Source organism: Caretta caretta, chromosome 2, assembly GCF_965140235.1.
Source record: "Caretta caretta isolate rCarCar2 chromosome 2, rCarCar1.hap1, whole genome shotgun sequence".
NCBI lineage: Eukaryota > Metazoa > Chordata > Testudines > Cheloniidae > Caretta > Caretta caretta.
Window position 1 is genome coordinate 205784176 of NC_134207.1, and position 23994 is coordinate 205808169.

General features: G+C 39.8%; 1 protein-coding gene across 3 annotated transcripts in view; it reads right to left on the reverse strand.

The window, feature by feature from the left end:
* CHN2 (chimerin 2) overlaps positions 1-23994 on the reverse strand; it is a 196861-nt gene that overhangs the window by 81886 nt on the left and 90981 nt on the right. For all 3 annotated transcript variants that reach the window (XM_075125764.1, XM_048838478.2, XM_048838477.2), the window contains exons 4-6: positions 11516-11547; positions 8521-8634; positions 6665-6950 (exon numbers count right to left, since the gene is read on the reverse strand). In XM_075125764.1, coding sequence (XP_074981865.1) covers positions 6665-6950; positions 8521-8634; positions 11516-11547 — 432 coding nt within the window. The remainder of the gene's footprint in view (positions 1-6664; positions 6951-8520; positions 8635-11515; positions 11548-23994) is intronic.

Consider the following 23994-nt stretch of genomic DNA (forward strand, 5'->3'; position numbering starts at 1 on the left):
AGATCAACAACAAATATTTTAAAAATTAGAGAAACTGGTTTTATTCACACTGTTACCAGATTTTCATTTCTTCATGAATTGTCCTAAGACATGAATTTTCCTAAGACAATTGTCCTAACTGTACCTAAGACAAAGCTAGCAAGCCATTCTGAAAATCAGCTCCTTCCCCAAATTGCATCTGAACTTTTTATAAGGTTTGACAGATTCAGGAAGGCATCTCCTCCCTCCTGTGCAATCTTGTGAAGATCACTCCCTCTCGGTCTTTTAAAGAGTCTGTTGTGGCTCCAGGTTGGCAGAACAGTTCAAATCTTATACAGGCAGGGCGGGGTGGGGGTGGGGGCGCAGAAGAGGGTTCCCCTGTTAGCAACATACAGCACACTCTGGTACACTTCTGAAAGAAAATCCTCAATATACATGAAATACTATCCAGACATCTGTCCCAGCTGAGACACTAGAGACCAGCTAGAATCCTGTGACAGACTCCCATGCTAGTGGGGGCTGCAGAAAATAAAGGATAAAGAAGGAAGAGAAGGCTAGAAGGTCCTGTTTAGTGTTGGTCAGGAGTGGGACCTGGGAGAAGTCCAGGGAAGGGGGGTGGGGAAAAGAGGAGTAGAAGGATGGGGTGGAGAAGCTTTCAAATGGGTCAGCTGAGCTTTGAATAATAATGCACATGTGTGGATGTTCTGTAAACTGAATCAAACCAGAGGTTTCCCGAGTTTGGCTATCTCCAGCTAATTCTGATTTACAGTAATGAAATGCTGTGATCTCAGTGAGATCTAGTTCCATAATCAGATTACATCTAAAATCAAATATACTTTGAGAACAATATACCTCAGTCTCAAACTGCCCGATTATTTTCTGTGGGAAAGCATGTGAGAGCAGCATGACTAATGACTACAATAGCACCCATTATTTTTTCCAGCAAAATTATTCTTCCTTTTTTGTCACCTGTTCCTGAATAGGAACACCTTTTTTATCTGTCTCACTATATTATTTTACTGGGATTTTTTTTCCTGCAGTAATCTAAGACCTTCCAGATTCCATAATATAATTGTCATTTCAGCTTTTCAATCTTATTGCAATATTAATTTTGGGCTCTGTCATTTGCACATAAATGCTTGGGACTTCCTTCCAGCAAAATGGGTAAAAAAGTTACGATGTCAAGCAGCAATATTTCAGCTTCTATGAAACAGCACCAATCAGGGACTGCTACGATCCTGCTGTTTAATGAAGTTTCTGAGCACAGCCCTTCATCATCTTTGCTCCAAATGTCAAGTTTTTCCTCACAGATTATGTGGGCTCCTTATTGTTACAAGCACATCTCACCAATTGCCTATAATCATAGAGCAGTCTGTGTAGGCATTTTGTGATTGGACTCTAAGAAACATACATTCCATATACAAACAATGCGTACGTTTGAATCAACTTATACACACTGAGCCTGATCCTACTTTCATTGAAGTCAACAGGTATATTGCCATCAAGTGCAAAAGAGGAGGACTGGGCATTATAACTTTGCAGACACATTCTAATAATGCAGTTACTTACAACTAGTCCTCTATCAAATTGATAGTTATAATGGAAAGAGACACCTAAACTTATTGCCATCATTTTGAAATGCAAAACCTTTTGAAGATATTTTCATAAATTTCGTATGACCTATACAGTATTAGAGCAAAAAATGTTCTCCTGGTCAGTAATATACAGAGCACTTAACAGAGTAATAAAAACTGTCATGTGATCATGGCAACACACAATTTCAGAACCATATATTTTACTAATGAATGACTACTGTAAATTTCTTTTTTAAAAGAAGATTAATTGCTTATAGCAAGCAAACTTTTCTTCCAGCATTCATACTGTGAGCTGTTTATCTGCATCTTGCTATTGCATATTCTGTACTTGCCCAATGTGAAGAGTGTTCGATAAATAGAACAAACGCAGAATATGCAATCGCAATCCCCAGTATGGGTTGGAGAGGAACCCTAAGTATGCTCAATTATATAACGTTCCAATAAGGGTTTGTTCATTTTTTCATGGAATAAAGCTTCACAATCCATATGTAAGTCCAAACAGGTTAAAATGACTGTCAATATTATCTATTTTGCTAAACTAGTATCTTGCAGAATTTATGTCCCCTATCTTCCTCATTCTTAAAGAGTATTTAACCTCCGTTTGGATTAAACATGTTTTAACCCACTCTAAATAAAATGTGGCGAGTGCATGTCTACAAATCTTCCAGCTACTCAGATAGACAGAAAGAGGTTTGCATGATACTTAGTCATTATCAGGTATCTCAAAGGTAAACATTCTCTCAGGATTACTCCAAACAGGATTAGTAAAAATATACAAACAAAAACAGCTTAATTTGGCACATGAACCACCTCTCTTGTACTGTAATGGGCAGTACTCCACCAATTACAACCTCCCAGAATCCACATCACGGGAGTAGACAGGTACCTCAGGCAATTCCAAGTCATTCTATTCAAATTTGTGAATCCTCTTTCTAGATAGTGCCTCTGTGACAACCTTCCATTCACCTACCCAAAGGGGAAAAGGGCCTCTGGAATGACTGAGATGTTTAATAATTTCTGTTGTCAACACAGGACAAGAAAGAATGGATAGATCTCCTAAATAGCATAACAAATCTATTAAAGAAATGAATGCCTTGAGCACCAGTTTCACAGCTTTGGAAATGGTATCAATATGAAGTGAAATTTCACTTCAAAAAAACCTAATCTATGAGTACTGGGGCATAACCTGTACTGTGCCAAATTCTCAAGCCCTTTTGGGGAAATAATGAAAGTCTCTCTCCACTATTTTCTTTCCTAGCATTTCAGAAATGTTCAAAATATTCCAGGCAGCCCAATCAAACAAGGCAGTTCAATTATTCAAAACTTTCAACTCACCTGTTCACTCCAAAATGCCAAAGAAAACTCATCTTGTGCAAAATTCAATTATAGCCACATACAAGTCAAGTAATTTACTTCATAGAAATATGTCAACCTGAATGTTACTTTAGTTCTTTGTGATTGCCTATCTTTTATTAGTGCTTTGGGTGGGTTTTGATTTGTGACGGAGACATATGCCTTGTATCTATAATGCTGTGCAACAAACCCCAAACAAAAGCGAAGTCTTATGTACAACCAACCATGAGCCATTACTTCCCCAAGAAATTTTCCCTGGAATATTTTTTTTTTTTTAGGTGTAGCATGGAAATAAACTGAGCAAGCCAAAGGGAATCTAGCATCTTATTATTGTGCTTCTACAAAACTAAACTCATATTTTTCTGGTTTATTTCACAGCCCAATCCCTTTTTATCAGGGGTCAGACTGAGGAAAATAGGCAGTGGTACTCCTCCAAACTCCACCCATAATTGAAGTTATGCCCATCAACTTGTCCAAATAATGTAGTGATGAGCAGATGTCACTGTGATGGGCACTGTGTCTCAACACAAACAAAACAGAATAGGGGTGGATTTCCTCCACTAGAGTTTAGGTAGCAAATTAAAGTGGCCTTCTCTGGTGGACCCTGCATGTGATGGTCATGGTGGGAATACTACTTGCTTTCCACCTAAGGATGAATGCCTCTGCTGGAGAGCTCAAATCCCCCATGTTGGGGATCTCAGATTTAAAAGCACTGGGGGAGCGTAGAGGAAACTTCTACCTCGTTATGGGCATGCCTGGGGTCACACAGAGAGCAGGAACTCTTTTGCTGCAACAGCATCTCCAGAACCCTGCTGCTCATGAAGCCCCCATCCCTCTACTCCTTAGCACTAATGGCTCCTGCTCCTGACAGCTGGAAGGATTCTGACAGCAGCTCCTCCTCCTGCTCCCTCTCAGTAGTAGCAGCTCCCATTCTTGATCCCCCGGCAGGCAGCTGAGAGAGGTGAATGGGCATATACTGGCCCAATTCAAGCCCTGCTGTTTATCCATTAGCCAGGAATCTGCAAATGCAGCTACTGAAGGTCCCAACCTTGCAGGCATTTACTACAGTACTTACTTGTCATGAAGTTACAGAAGCATACAAATATTTATGGGATGAGGCCTAAGATCCCAAGCATTTCCTTTATGGATACACTTTGGGGACTTTGTATGTAAATAATGCTTCCTGACTCCCCCCCACCCCACCTCTTTTTACTTAGCTGAGTCTTCGTACACAAAGGGCCTGATCCAACCCATATTGAAGTCAATAGGAGTCTTTCCATTGATTCCACTGGGAGTTGGATCAGACCCAAAGTCAGAAATGTTCAGATTTAGGCACAAATTCATAATTAGGCCTCTAAATCAGAGTAGTCCAATTTTCAAAGCTGCTAAGCAAGCACTCATCATTCTGCACCTCTAAAAGGCCATTTTTATTTAGGTACCTAACCTTAAGTACCCAAACTTGAAAATTTCAGCCAAAGTCCCAGTATGAAAGAGAATATGATCAGTTATGAAGAGAAGTAGATTAAAATAAAACCCTTTGAAGTGCTCAAGGGCATTGCAGCATATGAAAAATCAGAGATGACAAGAATTGCAACTAAGATTAAACTTTTTTTTTAATAGCTTTGGTTTTGTTTCTAATTAGAGATATAATATTTCCGTAAGTTAAGGAATGTGTGTAGGATTTAGGACTGTAGTGGCTACTGATATTACACTAATGGCACATACTAATGTTTTAAAGTCACCATACTATTTGTCAAATATATTCTCAACACAAAAGAAACTGCTGACCCACCCATAAAGAGAAAAGTCATGTTGTACTAAACTCTGCTTCTTATTACTCATTGTACCCCAAACAAAGTCAAAATATCAACTCTTGTGCCTGATTTAGCATTCAAAAACAGCCAGCATCCAATCACAGGAATCATCAGAATGAGCAGGACATCGGTCTCTAAACAATTCCTTCCCATATCTTAAAGAGACAAGGTGGGTGAGGTAATCTCTTATTTGGACCAACTTCCGTTGTTCCCTTAAAAAAAAAAACCCACCATCTAAGTTATTCCAAATACTACAGTAGAACCTTAGAGTTACAAACACCAGAGTTACGAACTGACCAGTCAACCATATACCTCATTTGGAACGGAAAGTATGAAATCAAGAAGCAGAGACAAAAAAAAGCCAATACTGTACAGTATTGTGTTAAACGTAAACTACTAAAAAAAAGGGAAAGTTTAAAAAGAAGATTTGACAAGGTAAGGAAATTGTTTCTGTGCTTGTTTCATTTTAATTAAGATGGTTAAAAGCAGCATTTTTCTTCTGCAAAAGTTTCAAAGCTGCATTAAGTCAATGTTCAGTTGTAAACTTTTGAAAGAACAACCATAACATTTTGTTCAGAGTTGCAAACATTTCAGAGTTATGAACATCCTTCATTCCTGAGGTGTTCATAACTCTGAGGTTCTACTGTATTACTGTCACTGGATTTGTGCTGAAATAGAATCTGAATCAGGGCTTTGTCACAACTCTGTTGTCCAAAGATCTTCTCTAGGCTGTGCAATTTTACTAAAAAGCCAGCATTATTAATCCAATTCATTTGCTACTGTGGATGACTATATTTGGATGCCACTTCATCTTATTCAAGAATAAGAGCTACTACAGAGAACAATTCCTATACTGCTGCAATTTGCCTATATCTGTCCTGTTTTACTGTGTGTCAGAAATTCAAACCAGTAACTGTTCAGTCAATGCTGATATGTAACCCATCACACAAAGTAACTTGCCTGGAAATGTCTTTTAGTGGGACAGACAGAGTCATCATGAAAATAATTATCTCTGCTATATTCATGTGTGATACATGTTATTTTCCAACAAATACAGTCACTGCTTCCCAAATATCAACTATCTCCCTTTACATTAAAATAATCTAAAACAGGATGCAGAAGTCCCCCCACAAATGAGAATGAGCTAATCCATCCAAAACATCTGCATCAGGAAGAAAGTTTTGTTTGGGCTACTTAGTGCATAGTCCACCTAGAAATGGGAAAAACCACACGTCACTGTTTACAACAGTGTTTATCATATTTAGTGTAATTCTTAATTTTATCTTTTTACCTGGTTACTATGCGGATGGAGTTCTCAAAGTATTAAGTTCTAGTTCACATACTGCTGTAGCATATCGTCAGGTAAGAAATAGCAAGAAAAATCCATTTTAACTCAGAAGAAAGAAAGAGAAAGAAAGAAGGCAAAGACAATACCCCACTTCAGACCCATTCACCAAAGGACTGGCAGAAAAGAGGAGCTTTGCACCATGCACTGGAAGGTAACAAACTTGAGCTCTGGTGAATGGCCAATGGGCACAAGTTCCACAGTCTGGGACCTGCCACTGAGAATGCCATGCCAACACCTCAGCTTGTCCCAGTCATTGTGTTGGTGCAAAAGGAAAAGCTGTAACTATGGTAGTCAGGTCCCATACTACATGCATAAAATCATTTGTGTTGGTAGTGGATGGGAAGTTATCTTTTCAAAAGCCCCAACTGAACCGTAATTTCAAGTACACATGATTGGTTATCAGTCAGTTAACAGGATATAAACATTTCAATGGCTCAGGAGCACTTTAATGACAGCAAAATTAATAGTTATTAATTAATTATTATTATTAAACACTTGTTTCCGTTTAGATTTTCAAACCATTAAAAATATACAGAAAGCAGTAGATTGGTTGCCATATAATACCGAATAGTTACCTTTTCAACTGGTGTATTTTCTTCACTTGTTACACTAGCTTTTCTTGATTCAGTTTTGGTTCTGCTCAGCCTTCGGGATACTTTTTCTCTAAGCAGAGTAGCATATCCAATGTGCTCATAGATGGGGTTTTTGGTCATTTTGGCAATATACTCAGAAGCCTTGGTTTCTATATACAGCGTTATCAAGCCATCTGTTACCAAATCATGGATAGATTCAAACCTTTTCTCCCCCACAAAGTGCTTCCCATCATAGAAAAGCCTGTAGTTTAAGGTCTGATTACCAAACCTGCATTAAAAAAAAAAAGAGAAAGAGAATACAAAATATCAGAACAACCAGGAGACAGTCTTGCTGATTATACATACATTTTTAGGTCCTAATATTGCAAATGGATCTGTGTGGATGAGTCTCCCACAGAACCCCATTGTGCTCATGTGGATCTGACTGAAGGATTAAGGCCACCTAGTGTTTAACAAGCAATGCCACCCAGAAATGCATGCAGTTAGTCAGTATGTGCTCATCTTGAGGGGGCTGGCACAACACATCAGAGGGATGCTTATACTGATTGACAAAAGCCGATTCTGGACAAACACTGCTATTCATTTCCTACACTTTTCATACAGCAAGCACCACCAACTCTTGGTTCTGCTGACGGCCTTGTTTGTGCACCAATATAACTGATCAGGATGATCTCAGTATAATGTTCATAGCTGTGGAAAATCTCTTCTAGAAAATTTTTGTTACAGACTTACCAAAGGGAGTATAAAATTGGAAACTCTTTTTGCAGGTCCCACAAAAATAGTAATGTTTTTCAAACTTTAAATTTTTTAAATTTTGTTAAAGGTGATAGGATCTGGAGGATATTTCCCAACAAACTATAACAGTTTAAGATGTACACAATTTTGCACTTAAGTAGCTTGATGTCTCTTTAAAAAGAAAGATGCTAAAGTAAACTTTAGATTTCTAATAATTTTATTTAGATTCAATATATAAAAGGACCCCGATCCAAGGTTTGAGGCAGCCTACCATTATTACTCACCTAATCAAAACCATCAGCATAAAAGTAATCATTTCACAGGAATTCAGCGAACCACCTACAGAGACTCCTTTCCACGCCATCATTGGGGGAACACACCTTTAGCCCTCTAAAAAACCCCATCAAACAGGTATCTTTTGCAGTATGCCTGGAAGGTCACCAAATTCAGACCAAGGGAGGGGGGAAGCTAGTTCTAGAGTACTGAAGCCTTTACAGAGGGCATCATGCCAACCGCTCCCCTCTCATTTATAATGAGCGAGATCCAGACATGTGCCCCTTCTGACCACAGTTGTGGCATGGGGAGAGAGGGGCAACTCCTCAGGTTGGCCTGTTCCAACTCATTTAGGGCTTTGTAAGTCATAACAGAGATCTTACACTCCACCCAAAGACCAATGAGCAACCAGTGCAGATCCCGGAGACGCTTTAGTGTCATGTGTTCCCAGCACGATGCCCTGCTCAGTAAGCCAGCTTCTGCATCCCGCACCAGTGTCAGTCTCAAAATGGTTTTAAGAAGTAGTCCTATGTACAGAGCATCTGCAATGGTCTAAGCTTGAGGAAACAAAAGCATGCATAACAATGGCAAGGTACGCATCCACAGAGAAAGGTTGCAAACTCTTGGCCAGATGCAAATGGTAAAACGCTTACTAGGCTACTGAAGAAATGTGATTGTCAAACAGCAGCTGGAGGTTTAAAATCATGCTTCGTTGCAAACCCCAGCAATTAAAGGCAGACAGTCTCTCAATCAAAGGGACTGGTATTATCTCCGCCATCCCTTCCAAATGTCTAGTTAATCTAGAAATGTTTTATTAAAACTGAGTTTACCTGAGAGCTAGAGTGTAGCATCCAGGTTGCCGCTGGCTCTCTCTAAGAATATATGCTCCTTCTACACCTGCAAGTATTTCATCTGCTTGCTCCCGAGAAATAATTCCATGAAACCTGAGGGGAGAAATTTCAGCAATTTACAGAATAATAAGTAGAAATAAAACTACAAGAAATCATGGCTGATTTAAGTGAGATATATGTGACTAGTAGTAGACCATAATAGGATAGCAACACTAAATACTGCATCAGTGGAACAACCTGGAAACAATTTCAGGTCCCCAAATCCCAGGCCGACAGACATTACGCTTCACACAGGTGATGGGATTGAACTGAGAAATGACAGAGCAAAGAGAAAAAGTTGTTCACTACGTGAGTAACTCCACTGGATGATTTTAGAATAATGTCTTTCAATTTGGCCCAGGAAAGTCTTATCCCAGCTACCGGAAAATACTGTGGGCTTGACCATCTGAATTTAAGCAAAGACTTTGGAGCAGGTAAAAATGATGTGTGAATCTTGACGTTCCTACCATCACAATACTTGGCAGCTCAAGGAGCAGGAACAATTAGATATAGAAGAACAAGAAAAAAACATTAAGGCCAAATCCTCAAATCTTGATATAAGGACTTCAAGTTACAGAGAATCCACCGGTTTCAGAGTAACAGCCGTGTTAGTCTGTATTTGCAAAAAGAAAAGGAGTACTTGTGGCACCTTAGAGACTAACCAATTTATTTGAGCATGAGCTTTCGCACCATTTACTCTAGTTCAAACCAGCAAGTGACCCATACCCTATGCTGCAGAGGAAGGCAGAAAAACCCCCAGGGTCTCTGCCAATCTGACCTGGGGGAAAAATCCTTTCCAACCCCAAATATGGCGATCAGTTGGACTCTGAGCATTTTTTTTAAGCCAGCTCTAAGAGGGAGCATGATCAGGCTTGGAGTTTCCTACAATGGTTACTTTATATGAGAGGAATGAAACAAGAGCCGTAATGAAGGCACTGTCAAATAAAAAGAGATAAATTAAAATTAATGCACATATTCTAGATAGTATCCTTATTAAAATCTGCCTTTATTGTTTACACATATGGTTTTTAAAAGGAGTGAGGATATCTGCACTGCTTCTTTAAATGTGTGGCAGAAAGGCAGGAAGATGCTGGTGAAGGTTCTAGTCAGGTGCACTATAGTGACATAGAGAAATAGATGAAGAGTAGCCTTAGGGATAATATTGTTTTCCTTATTTCAATAAAGTTCCTTGGCCAGTTTCTGTAGAAAGCAACAATTTCTGTGATTCATCCCCCCGTGACAAAAGGAACAGGCCCTAAGACAAACAGCTGACTTTACATTGATCAGTTCTTCAGCTATGACCTTTAAACAAGGACAAAATACAGTCTTTAAAGTAGTTTAAATACTATGTTGTGCACATTTTTGCTAGCTGATTCACTAAATCTTCCCTTTGAGCTTTTAAAAGCTTCTATTTTAAATGCTGCTATCTAAAAATAGAGTAAATATGTTAAAAGCTTCTAGCCCTAAGCATTGTCTTTTTTCTGACATAATATGTCAGAAATGGTAGGTTTAAAATGCTGCCTCTGGTTTGGTAGGGAAAAAGAAGAAGAAAAACATTTTAGATGTAAAGAGAACTGAACAGCAATTGCACTTGTCACTTTTTCATGCTGAATACATGCAAGAAGCATTCGGTTTAAGGTGATCTTTCCGAAGCATTATTAGGCATACTTCCTTTTTAAAATTATGACTGATTTGGACTTTCCTACTATGGTGATGAATCACGGGCATTTTCTAAGTCAGCCAATTAGAATGAACAGCTCTAAAATTACACAATTTAAATGCATCTTTATTAATAAACTCACTGTCATTAATATCAAACAAGTCCAGTTAACAAGAATGAGTTTAGGCTCTTAGTTTTCTCTTGGCTGTTCGCTGTAATACACACACTGTCAATAATGACCAGTTTATTGTACAAAAGACAGTGATAATAGTTTTAAAAGATCTAGAGCTAGAAAGCATGGTGGTTCAATGAGCCAGGTGCTATCTTTCAAACTCTATACTTGAGTGGCTATGACTGAATTCCGTATTGTCACAGGTTATCTTTTAAAGATGCAACTATAATAATTAGGAGCTCTTTAATAATTTGACAGCTGCTGTGCCCTAAGTGTGAAAAAACCCTAAAATATGAAATTATATAGCTAATCCTTATTGCAAGCTAAACAGCAGGCCTCAGAAAAGTACCATATTGAAGGGAAAATTCTCGTTCTTACACAGCTGAAGTAAAGGGTCTCGAATGAGCTGTAACAATGGCTGTGGCCCTTGAACACTATCTATACAGGGCTCTGGGTCAAGGGACATGCAAGCCACTTGGAGATAACACTCCCACTGCATAGCGGGAGAATGGAGTTCCTCTTTTGAGGCCTCAGAATTGCCTGCCCTTTTCCCTTCCTTGCACTGGAAACACACCACTTCAAGCCTCGTATGCCCATGGGATAAGGCAGCCTTTAGACCTGAAGCAGTCTCATACTCTCACTGACACTGTAGTGAGAAGTACAGTAAGCACACACCAAAAAGAAGGAAGAATAGGATGAGCGAGATTAAGAAAAACCGTAAAAATAAAAGGGGGTTAAAAGTTACAACCAAAAAATGATCAAGGAAGGGAGAGCTGAAACAGTCTGAACCATTCTTCCCCAAATCACCCCGGATTTGTTTTTAGACACCATCCATGGTTTTGTCCATCTCTAGTTGGCAGACATGCTGAAGTGGTGGTACAGGCCATGCACTATTGGGCAACAATAATGAATCCACGTGCAACTGGAATATTAGACATTCAAAACATTTTCATGCTAGGACTATGGAAAGTGAAATGAAATATTTTGCCATAATATCTCCACTATGGTATTGTTATTTCTGTATTAATAATTTCAAAAGGAATGCATGACACCTCAAGTGATTACTTATCAAAGAATTAAAAATAGAATAGTATAATACATACTCTCTTCCATAATATTTTGGTCTGTTGTCCACCTAAATATAAAAAGAAAGAAAAATATTAACAATATACTCAAAATTACACCAGTAACATTAAAATAAAGGTCAAGCAAATGAAACACTGATCATCAATTAAGACTGCGGCATCAAATTCAGAGCATATGCTTAAACTATCAAAAAAAGATAAACAAGAGCACCATGGTATGTGAAGATATGTTAAACTGAAGTTATAGTACACAGAGAACATATGGTGAAAAATAAAATAAAAAAGATAAATAAGCAGTTTTATTTTCATGGATTTGTGATGACTATAAATACAGTGAATGGTAAAACAAATGGGGCAACGTAAGTCAACTGTACTAGATGTGATCAAACAGATGAAGAATTTACTATTTTTCTCTCATCTATTATTTATATTACATAATAAGACTATTTTTGTCCCATGCTGTTTCTTAGCCATTGTTGCCTATAAATGACAAATGTCTAAAGCTGAAGAATTTAATGTTCTCAGAAGATTTTAAAAAACCCCAACAAAACAAAAAACCCACCAGGATTTATGGATTTAATTCTAGTCTGAAATTCCTCAGGTCTCAGCAAAGCATGAGCCTGATCTGAAGTACACTGCCAAAGTCGATGGAAAGACTTCCAATTACTTCAAATGGGTTTGGACCAAGCCCTAGTAGAGTAACACGCCTATACTCAAACTTCAGCTATTCTGACATGTTGGTTTACCACTCAAGCTGCAGTCCTATAATGAACTCTGAGCTGGGGTGCCTTCATTTATCTAAAGCCTTTGTTTTAATCGTTTGTATTATTTAATTGCCTGCTTTATTTGAATTATTACGTTGTCTCAATTTCAGCATGCGATCCACAGACAAGTGCATGGTGGCTCTGTATAATGAGAAGGATCCAATTTCAGTTCTGACTTTCTTTACCAATTGTAAACAAACTGATATAGTATTACTCTGTGAATGTTCCACTGTGTGGTGTAAGCTAGGTATTGAGTTCCACAAAAAAGTTCCATGAAGTTAAAAATCCTCAATCCTCAGAGTTCATGGAATTGGTTTATACAGACAAAAAGAACAGATTTGCAAAATAGTTTATCTTAAACTTTGTGGAGACAGCAGATATATAAGGCAGCATAAAAAGCACCAGAGAAACCTGAAGTACACACACATTTTTCAGTTGTTTACAAGCGAAACAAACACTACACCAGCAGGGGGCACTTCTTTCAAAGGTTTCATACACATGGTTTTTGTTTAATGTTTGCTCAACATTTATAGAAAAATATTTGCTTTCTGAATATTAATTTACAAAATGTCAATTTTTTACTGCCCAATTATTACCTGAATTTATGTCAAAATTCTCAGAGGCTATTTCATATAGCTGGAATATATATATATTTTTACATGACTGGCACTATAATTTCTCTCCAGCTATGATCTTTAGCTGTAACCTTTGATACTGCTCTCTTATATGGCACGAAAAATACAACTGGAACCAGAATGTAGGCTTGTAAACTTAAAATAAAAATCAATTAAGCTCTATTTTTCTTCAATTGAGCTCTACTGGGCACCGGAAGCTGGCACCATACTTCCAAACAAAAAATATATGAAATTACAGAAAAAGTAATTTTCTGCTGGTGCAATAATACATACTCTGCTGTACTGAGACGTCTGATCTGGTACCCTGAGGTCATGGAGACTAGGCATCTCAGACATGATATAAAGAAATTAGTGTTAGAAATTACTTCCTTTCAGTAGTCCAACAGCAGTATCAAGCCCTTGAATCCCCTACTTCAGAACAGTAAATTGCTACAACAGAGCACAGGAACACTTTGGATATTTAAGAAGCCGGAATAAAAGAAAGAATAATCTCGTACATTGAACTCAGAGCAAAATCTGAAGAACGTCCGAGCACAAGTTTTCAATTTCTAGACACTTACAAACATCTTGTGTAAACAGTGAATGGTCAGATAATTTTTAGCAGGATTGCCAGTTAGAATTTTGGTTTTAACCTCCCTAGCTCATTTCTGAGGAGATTGCAGACAGGGGTTAAATGAAAGGGAAAGAAGGAGTGTGGGGAGGCATTACCCTTATTAAATTAAAGTAACCAGCAAAATGCAGAAATGTGCAGGATGTTGAGAGCTTCTTTTGTTATTCAAACCATTCAAACCTAGTTATGTGAAACCCATATATACATACACTTAAGCACAGGCGGCAGGCTCCTCTGGCCATGGTGTGGGGAGATGGGGGAGTGGGGGTAATCGGGTGGAAGGGGCAAGACCAGGTGAGCTAGCCTCCCTGAAAGGGGTATTCACGCACCACCCATGCACCTAAGCATAAAACTAGAGAAAAGTCAATCTCAAAGTAATATAATCCTGATAATGAGAGAAGGACAACATATTTTGCATTTACATAGTGTGACAGATATGGCAATTTCCTGCAATATCTTTGTGAGATCTTACTGTTAAGTTTATGTACCATTTGTGGGCCAGGGACTGTATGTAATTCCATTGGGGAGAGTGACCACAGCTCTGCCAGGAACTAAGAACAGCATGAGGTGATTAGGCAACTTCACTTGGGTGGTAAACCTCTAGAGAAGTACCCCTACCTGTGGACACTGACGTATATTAGTTCAAACTGGATTCTCCAGAGACCAACAGATCAAAAAAAACCCCAAGGGACTTTTGGATAAATAGCCTAAGTTTAAATTGACTCAGGGCCTGCTTTCTGATCCAGCAAATGGACAGGACTTCCTGCCCATGGTGGACCCTATTCCTTCCTGGGAAGGATTGGAAGGACTTTGGCCGACTGAGGCCCCATAAGACTGATGCGTGTCCTCTGGTGAGCTTTTAGCATGTATACAGGAACTTTGTTTTTCATGTTTTTTCCCTAATGCTTTCACCTTAAGAATAAGTGTGCTTGCTTATAAAGGACTATGTGGAGCTTGTGACCGCTAGCTATTACAGCTGTTCATAGCCTTCAAACAGAAAGCAAAGACACTAGCCTATTTAGGCATTCTGGCTTTCTGGGTAGTTAGGGAACTGTGCAGCCTGGAAAAATCCTGGTCAGGAGAAAGAGAGATGCGAGTCTCCACCCAAGACAGGTGATAGCCTAGAATGGGTGCCCTTGGTGGACCATGGAGGGGAAATACATGTGCAGTTTCCCTGAACTATGACATATAGCACCTTTCTTCTTGGAGGATCTTAATAAACCTATGGGCCAGACTGATGATTTGCTACTCACCCTGAGTAAGGGTCTCAGAACGTGGCCCCAGGTGCATGTGAAGCCCCTGAATACAATCTCTTAGGTGGACACAATGGCTAGTCAGCATGGAACACGATAACACTCACAACAGACTCCGGTTCAGCTGAAGCCATGTCAGTCTTTATCCCACAAATGAAGCACAGCACCTAGCAGATAAAGAGCCAGGCACCTGTTGTGTTGAGCAAACACTGACCAGCATTTGCTGAATTCTTATATAACCAGTATGGGTGGCCACTGCTACATGATAATCAATAGCATGTAAGCAATACTAATTCATAATTACAAGCCCAGCCCCACTGCATGAGTTCCTTACAGCAGGCAGGGCACTGCACAAAACGTGCAAGGAAGACATTTTTGGCAAAAAAAAAAAAGAAAAAAAAATGAAATTGCATCTTTAATGTTCTTACAGAGAAGCCAAAACCTCAGTTTTTAAAGTTTCATCTGAAAGACACACGCAGAGTAAACATCATGGCACTCAATTTATCTCAGAAAGCTATAGGGCTGAGACAACGAGGCTGGGATTTTCATTTATTTCCAGTTGTCTGTAGAATCTCAGGATCATGTTCAAAAACATAACACACTAGAATGACACAATCAACCTAAAAATACCTCCACAAACCTCAACAGACTCTCAACTCCTGCCAGGCCATTTCTTTAGACAGGAACCTGAATAGACAGACAGATCTTGCAACATATCTTGAAGGCCCATAAACTCAGGTTCTGTCAGACCAGGGAGGAAATCACAATGGTGAGCTAGCTGCTGAAAATGTTCTACTGCAGCTATATCAATCTATGGCCTATCACTGAGAAGATCCTCATTGATTTCAGCCACCAGAAATGAGCATGACGAGATTGGAGGTTTCAAGATAACTAAGAGCTATTTCATAATAGACTTTATAGATCAAAATCAACAAGTTGACTTACACCTGTAATCAAATAGGAAGCCAGTGATGTGTGTGGAGCACAGGTTTACACTCCCGAGGAATCTTGTAGTAATATTTTGTACTAGCTGAAATTTGTGCATGAACTTCAAGGGAAGTTCCATACATCTCAGTGAGCAAGACTGACAAACTCAGCCAGGGGTTACTTTTCCCCACCTGATGTGAAGGAGTCCAAAATAAACAAACTCACTTTGAGGATCATTCTGCTTACTTGGACTTCACAGAAATCATACCAGAGAAGAAAGCTCTTACCATCTCCACTGGAGCCACAACATACTTTTCCACAGTTTCTCTATGGAAGAAACAGTTGCATTTCACAACTGACCAACACGATTTCCACCATTCATGCATCATCTGTGCCAGATCAGCATTATAAAGTGTTGACCAGTGAGGAGAGTGCAGCGTGAGGGAGCACTCAGGACCACCATGCCAATAGACAAAGATGGTGATTATGATAATCACCCAGCCTGGACCAATAAAAAAGGTCACCTCTCTACAAAAAAGTAAACGTGAGCCCTAACCTCCAACTGCAGGCAATAATGGTCTGATCTAAGAAGTGTGCAATCACCAATCCCACTCCCACAATTCAGAATGACCACTATTGTCCACTGAGCCAGAAACCACACTGAATAGTTTCAAGGTTATTGTTGTTGCCATGAGATCCTTGAAGAGTCATCATCTGCATGGATGCTAAAATCACTCAGGGCAATAAGCCTCAGTGACTCCAACACCAGGGTAGATAAGCAATTTGTTAAATCAAACAGGAAATCAGAGCTGTAGTGGAGTAGCCTGTAAACATAACTATCCCAGGATCCATACAAAAGCTGGACAAACAAATCTAATTTTAGAGTCAGAGACTTCCCATGCTTAAACTCAAAATTAAACCAACATAACCACCGCACTTCTGAACTGTCCTTCTGAAGATCAGGTTTCAGAGAGTCTGGGCAATCCAACCCTGACGCCTAGACTGTTAAAGTACATTCCCCCATCCCACTACCAAAACACTTATTGGAACATTTATTCTAGGTTTCCATGATTTCCCTCGCTATGTTACCGCACATTGTCCAAAACACAGTCTGGAGTAGTACCAGGAGTTTATATTCAATACTTAGGTTAATTTAGTTCTTTCTCATTAAATCTATTTGTTAACTTGGCTAATTAAGCATAGTTCTTTTAAATAATATTAAAGCTTTACTACATTTTAATATCGTTGAAATTTGATTCCTTTTGTGATTCCAGGATACTTTGCCCAGAGTGATATTCAGTGTACAGCATACTGCAATAAAGTCCTATGCCACTGTGCAGGATAATTCTCCACAAAACTATTGGGAATCATGCATGTGGGAGATGAATATGTCCTAAAATGGCAGATTGTCATTTCAAGTATATCATCTGCATCCAAGTCACACTGCACTGAAATGAGAAGTCACCCTGAAGAGTTCTTTCCATTTAAGTACTGTCACAGAAATAACACACACCTAATTTCAATAAATGTTCTCTCTCCTTTACTTTATTCTATGAGAAAGACACTAATTTATGCATAAAAAAGAGCTAAACGTTTAAAGTAAAAAGGAGTCAGGGAGATAAGAGCCATTTATTCTCAAATCATAGAGATTAAATAATGCTACTTTAATTGCATTATTGATCAAATCTTCCAGTATTTATTTATCGAAACCCTCATCTGATGTCAATGGGAGTTTTAACTGTGTAAGAACTGCAAGTTTTGGCCTTATGTGCATACCAAAAAGGTACAGCAATACATATATTCCAGCTGACTCAGACAATCCTTTGTGTGTGGCAAGATTAACAACTGCTTTGGACTTGATTCTCTGGGGCACTACCCCACAGCATCAGTGATCATATGTTGGGAGTGGATCAATGGCAGGAAAGGGAAGGGGGAAACCCAAAGCAGAGTTCAGATTGGTAGCCATGTTAGTCTGTATCAGCAAAAAGAACAAGGAGTACTTGGGGCACCTTAGAGATTAAAATGTATTTATGGGCTAAAGCCCACTTCATCAGATGCATACAGTGGAAAATACAGTAAGAAGATATATATATTACACACACACACACACACACACACACACACACACAACATGAAAAAATTCATGTTAAAATTCTCTGTATATACATATATACACACACATATCTGGTTTCAGAGTAGCAGCCATGTTAGTCTGTATTCACAAAAAGAAAAGGAGTACTTTAATTTGTTAGTCTCTAAGGTGCCACAAGTACTCCTTTTCTTTTTACACATATATCTATCTTCCTACTGTATTTTCCACTGCATGCATCTGATGAAGCGGGCTTTAGCCCACAAAAGCTTATGCTCAAATAAATTTGTTAGTCTCTAAGGAGCCACAAGTCATCCTCGTTCCATAACAGAGTGGAGCTCCATTATGCCTAATCTTTTACGCCAATGGCACAGGAGCCTGCATGGACCTTGCATCTGTGGAATTTAGGGCTGCTCCTCTGCATCCCTAACTTACACCAGTGCTAGACAGTCCTAAATAATGGAACTGGTTCACATGTCCCTCCAATCCATGGACAGGGTGGAGAATCAAGACCTTAGACTCAGCAACGTCAGTGCGCTCATTTCTGGCAATGGTGACAGTTTCTCTACATGTTTAACCAGATATCTTTTGCACTTAGAATTATACCTAATGATTTTATAATCATTTCCAGTCTACCATCCATAAAAACAACTCTCAGTTCAGTTAGACCCCATGAGAGCAGTCTAGTAAGATGTGAAGGTTCAGAAAAAGGAGTTAATCTTTAGATTATTTCATGTTATGGCTGGATTACCACTATAAACTGAGCACAAACTGCACCTCAGACACATCAACGCAACAGGTTAGATAAGACTGTAAGCCCCTTTAAATCAAAATGGAAAAGTCTTGTGTAGTATCTCAGCAGTTGGCTAATGTAAAGTTCTCACCTCAAACAAATCATTTTAAACACCTATTTAGAAACCTCATGTTCACAAGACCTAGAGGACTAAGTGTCCTTCGAAACATAATAAATGAAGAAATGGAGAGCTCATTTTACAACAGTGATTCCTAAGCAGCTTAACCTTGGAAAAAAATGTAACTACAATACTAGCAAGTGATTGAGTCTACTTACCTCTTTTTATTATAATTGAACTGTTACCTACTTGTCAGTCAGTCAATAAGGGATCAAAATATCCACTCTTGGTTTTGCTAAAAGAATTATCTCATGACACTGTCAGAATATTTGAATTAGTACTAGTAGTATTTTAGTAATGCCTAGCGGCCACAACTGGAAATCAGTGCCTCATTTTACACACAGTCACTGTACACACATTTAATTAAAAGATGGTCCCTGCCCCAAAGTTCTTATGATCAAAGTAACAGTTTACAGTCTAAGCAATCCTGCCTAGGTAACTAAACGATAAGTTTTATATGTTTTGGTATGACCATTGATCCTGGGAGTTCCACAATTAAGCTTGAGGTGATGGTGGACCAAGGCCTAGCTGGAGTCTTCAGAGGGACTAATGTGCCATGGGGTCTAGTCCGGGGCATTTGTGTACATGCACAGCACTCAGAGGAGTCTATGTAAACTTGGACTTTGACCCGCATGTGGGGCCACCAGAAAAAAAAGGGCAACCATGCAGGAGGTGTTAAGGCAGCCAAAGTGATCAATGGAATGTTGTGGCACAGTTCTAGGACCTCCAGTTGGGGGCATCCCAGGGGAACATATATGGGAAGGATGTTATCCTGTCCCCCATGGAATGATGCATATTATCCCCTAATGGCATCGACTTGGTCCCTTGGGTGAATGGGTCTTCTTTTGAGGTGGACTGGATGTGGGAGACCAGTTCTTGATGAATTGCGGCATTGACAAAATTAGTAGGCTTGAAGACATAGAGGGGCTTGAAGATAGGTACCTTGTTTTCCGGTAGTATTCCCCTTTTTGTGATGGAGTATCAGTTTTCCCACTTTGGTTTCCCAGGCGGTAGGGGATAGTAAACTCAAATTGAGACAAGAACAAGGCCCACTTTATCTGCCTCCGGTTCAAAGTTTGGGTCTTGCAGCAGTACATGAGGTTCTTCTAGTCAGTAAAAACCTGTACCGGATGCCAAGCTTCCTCAAGGTGGTGACACCGTTCTTCAAAAAGCAATTTTGATTGCAAGCAGCTCCTTGCCCAGTATTTCATAGTTCATTACTATGGGGGGGGGAATTTTCAAGCATAGTATGAACATGTGTGCAGAACTGGCTGGGGTCCAAGTCACTGTGAGAGTACCGCCCGGAGAGTCACATTGGGGCATGTGCCAGAATCAGAGCTGTGGTGAATGCAGTATTGAGGTGGTCAAAAGCATGCTGGATATCAGGAGACCACGTGAAACAAATGGCTTTATGAAGGAGGGAAGTCAGGGGGGCTGTTTGTTAGAGAAGTTGGCAATGAGTTTCCTATAAAAATTTGCAAAACTCAGGAAAACCTGAAGTTCTCAAACAGTCCAGGGTTCTGTCTAGTTACAGATGGCCTCCACCTTCAGTAGGTCCATCTGGACAAAAAGGATGGCATGAGGAATGTTCCCTGCTCTCCTCCCACCCTACAACTTACAGACTTCGAAACATCCAGAGGGTCAAGATAAGCCAAATATCCAAAATGCCACTCTAGGTGGTACAGTTAAAACTCCATGGCTGGGTCTTTATTATGTATTAATTAGGGCTGTAAATTAATCTCAGTTAATGCATGTGATTAACTCAAAACAGATTAACACTTTTTTTAAAAAAATGAGTGTTAATCACACACCTCTGGAGACAGGACTCGGCGGCGGCCAGGTGGGGAGGAAGACACCTCTGTCCTTAGGGCTGAGTGAGGGGGGCCACCACCCAGGGGAGCCCGCTCACCTCCCATCGCCCTGCTCCATGCTGCTCCTACCTCCCCGCTTACCCCATGGAACCGCCACTGGCCAAGCTATGCCGGACTGGGAGCCTATCTCCTGTGCAGAGCAGGGGTAGGGGTAGGCTGATGTCGAAGTGTCCATCTGCCTCGCCTGTGTACCTGGTCCCCACTGAGCTGGAGGAACCTGTCTGCTGCTGGCTCAGGAATGAGTGCTCTGCCAGCAGCTGCTGCTGGCTGAAAATGCATTCAGGCTCCTGAGTGCTCAGCTTAGAGACAGCACTCCTGCCCCCCAACACACACACACACACACACACTCCCCACCCTCACCCCCAAACACACACACCCACCCCAAACCAAAATCTGAAATGGCACCCCTGGACTGAGCCAGGAATAGCCAGAGGGCTATGGGATGGCTGTTGGCTCCAGCAAGATGCGGCCCTCGTGCAACAGCACAGAGTCTGCCTTGAGCTGCAGGCCAAGTGCCAGGCACCACAAGCCGCAGCAGCACAGAAGTAAGCAATTAACACCCAAAATATTTAAATAAATGATATTCTAATATTGTTTAAGAGTGCGATTAAAACTATGATTAATCACAGCTACTTTTTCAATCTCAATTGTGATAATTTTTTTTAATTTGTTTGACAGCTCTAGTATTGATTATTGATGATGATGATGAGGATATTGACATTTTGTTCCCTTAGAATCCTAGGTCTCACATTTCAGCTGAGAAAAAGGCATTTTTGTAAGAGAAAAAAAGACCCTCTCCCTTTCATTATCATACAAAATTAGAGAGGAAATTGCTTTTTCTAGGAACCATATTTTTTGCTTGCTTTAGACACAACCCAGCTGGAATTCAGAACAATGAACATAGTAATTAGCTGACATTTCTCTACATAATAATATAAGTTAAAGCTCTAAGGCCTTGTCTACACTAGGGAAATTTCAGACAAATTTCTCACTGTTGCTAACACTGGTTCGGTGGAACTACTGTTAACAATATTGAAAGCCTTAATGTAGATAAGCCCACTAACCTGCACACTGCTATCAAGACTGTCAATAAGACTTGCTCTGAGCAGAACAGTCGAAGCTAACTATACTGAATGATTCTAAAAATGTAGCCTATTATCAAATATAATATATTTCAAGACTCATTGCAAGACAACCCCCATCTCCCACTAAAAAAAAAAGAAAAGAAAGAAAAAAAAAAGAAAAGAAAGAAAACTTGGTTTATCCATAGTTACTGAAAGTGTCCCCAAGTCAAACACCATCAGCATTCATCCTGTAATTTCTTACTTTATTAACACGAAAATGTTTTTGAAATAAAGACTCACTTAAATTAAAAACAACATGTTGAAATGGCATTTTCAAATTGAATGCTATTAAAAATATTATTCTGGTATAAAAACAAGAAGTGGCACATCTTGCTATAACTCTTTGCTGCAAATGTGCCATTTTCAACCACCATTTCAGTAGAACAATCCCAGAGACACACCATATATATACTGAGTCAAATATCAGGGGGTAGAGAAGAAACTCCCTTCTCTTCAGGTATAATAATGCCTACATCTGTAATTTTCACTCCATCCTTCTGAAAAAGCAGATTTTTTACCCACGAACGCTTATGCCCAAATAAATCTTTTTATTTGTAAAGGATGCCCACCATTAAAATATTGTGGAAGGAATCTAGAAAAAACAAGGATACTGGCAGAAATCCAATATTATTGGAAAGATGGGCTATTCACAGTGTTCACACTGCCGGTGGTTATTAATTAGAAATATGTAGATATCCCAACTCTCAACAGTTCAGCATGTATCTGAACTGGAGTGATGACCTGTTTTCGCTGACAAGATTCTTATCCAGGTAGTAGTGAAAAGAGTATAAATGTAGAAAAGCTCAAAGATACAGAGCCATAAATTACTTACAGTCCTGTCTTAACTTTTACACAGATGGTTTACTTACTGCAGGTGCAATGGGTAGGGGAGAGGCTGCGGTCCTGGTGGGACAGAGGAGAGCCATAGACCTCCAGCCAGGACTATGAGGAGAAGGAGAAGTCCCTGGCCACAGAGGAGCCCACCCCTCTGCTGAACAGTTCCTGCCTGGGGAGGGCTCCCAAACACCTGGCTGGTGAGTGAGAGAGCTGGGACCATGACAGTGTAGCTGCAGAGGACTCCCTGCATGGCCCTGGGGCAGGTGACACTGGATCCCTGCAGGTGCCAGGTGCAGGAGGGAGGCTGCAGTCCTGGTGGGGCAGAGCAGAGACCCCCGGCCAGGACTATAAGGAGGAAGATGTATACTGGAATTTATGAGACTTTGTGATGTGCGCCTCACCTGTCAAAAAAGTCATCAGCCACCAAAGCAAGGGACTATGTTACAGACAGTATGCTATTGCAGAGTTCTTGATTGGCCTGTTTACCTACACATTTACTCCGCGGGCAGTATCCTTTTAATTGCTATGCTTGTTGATTAAGTTGTATTTCTTCACCCTACAACTGAGTAGTATTTGTAGATAAGGCAGAAGTGGGGAGTGAATGATACTCTTCCATGCCTATTACCCATGGCTCTTTTGAAGATATGGTACTGAATGACTATGAAAGAACTGATTATCTGGATTTTCATTTCATAAAAATCTTAATGGCCTCTCCTTTTGCAAACTGCTACAGCCCTGGAGCACTAGCTATCATCAGTTTTGTATGGGAAAATAAGAGAGAAAAGTTCTGTTAAAGCCTTTTGGCCTATGTGCATTGGAGTCCCAGAGGGTCACCATGTTGATGACTTTCTTGAGCAGCATTTCTGACAGGGACAGAGTGAGAGAGACTTTAACCACACTAGCATTTTGCTTGTCCCTTTTATGATCTTGCATGCTCAGCTTGAGTACACCCTTAGCTGACAGAGCATGAAGGCTTTCCTTCTTATGCCAAAATTTTGCCCTATTCTCAGGTAATTGCTACCTGGCGTCTATGAGAGAAAGTGTAAAGCTTGGTCTTATGATTAAGGCGCTGGGCTGAAAATCAAGAGATGTGCATTCAATTCCTGGCTCTGATGCAGACTTCTTATGTGACCTTGGGAAAGTCACTTGATCTGTCCATGCCTCAGTACAACACTTCCTTGCACCACAGAAGTGTTGCGAGGATAAATGTTTTAATGTTTGAGAGGCACTCAGATACTACATGATATCGGCTATTTAAATAGACAATAGCATGAGGGGGAGGGCAAAGCAGATAATTAAGACATTTGGGAATATCACACTGATTAATTTCTATGTATTTCTCCTTATAAATTCAGGGGGTTTTAAAAATATACGCGCTGTGATGTTAATTGCATTTGATTACTGTATAAAATTTATATAGCTAAGAGCTCAGTATTATTAGTAATAATCATAATATTTATTATTGTAACTATATGT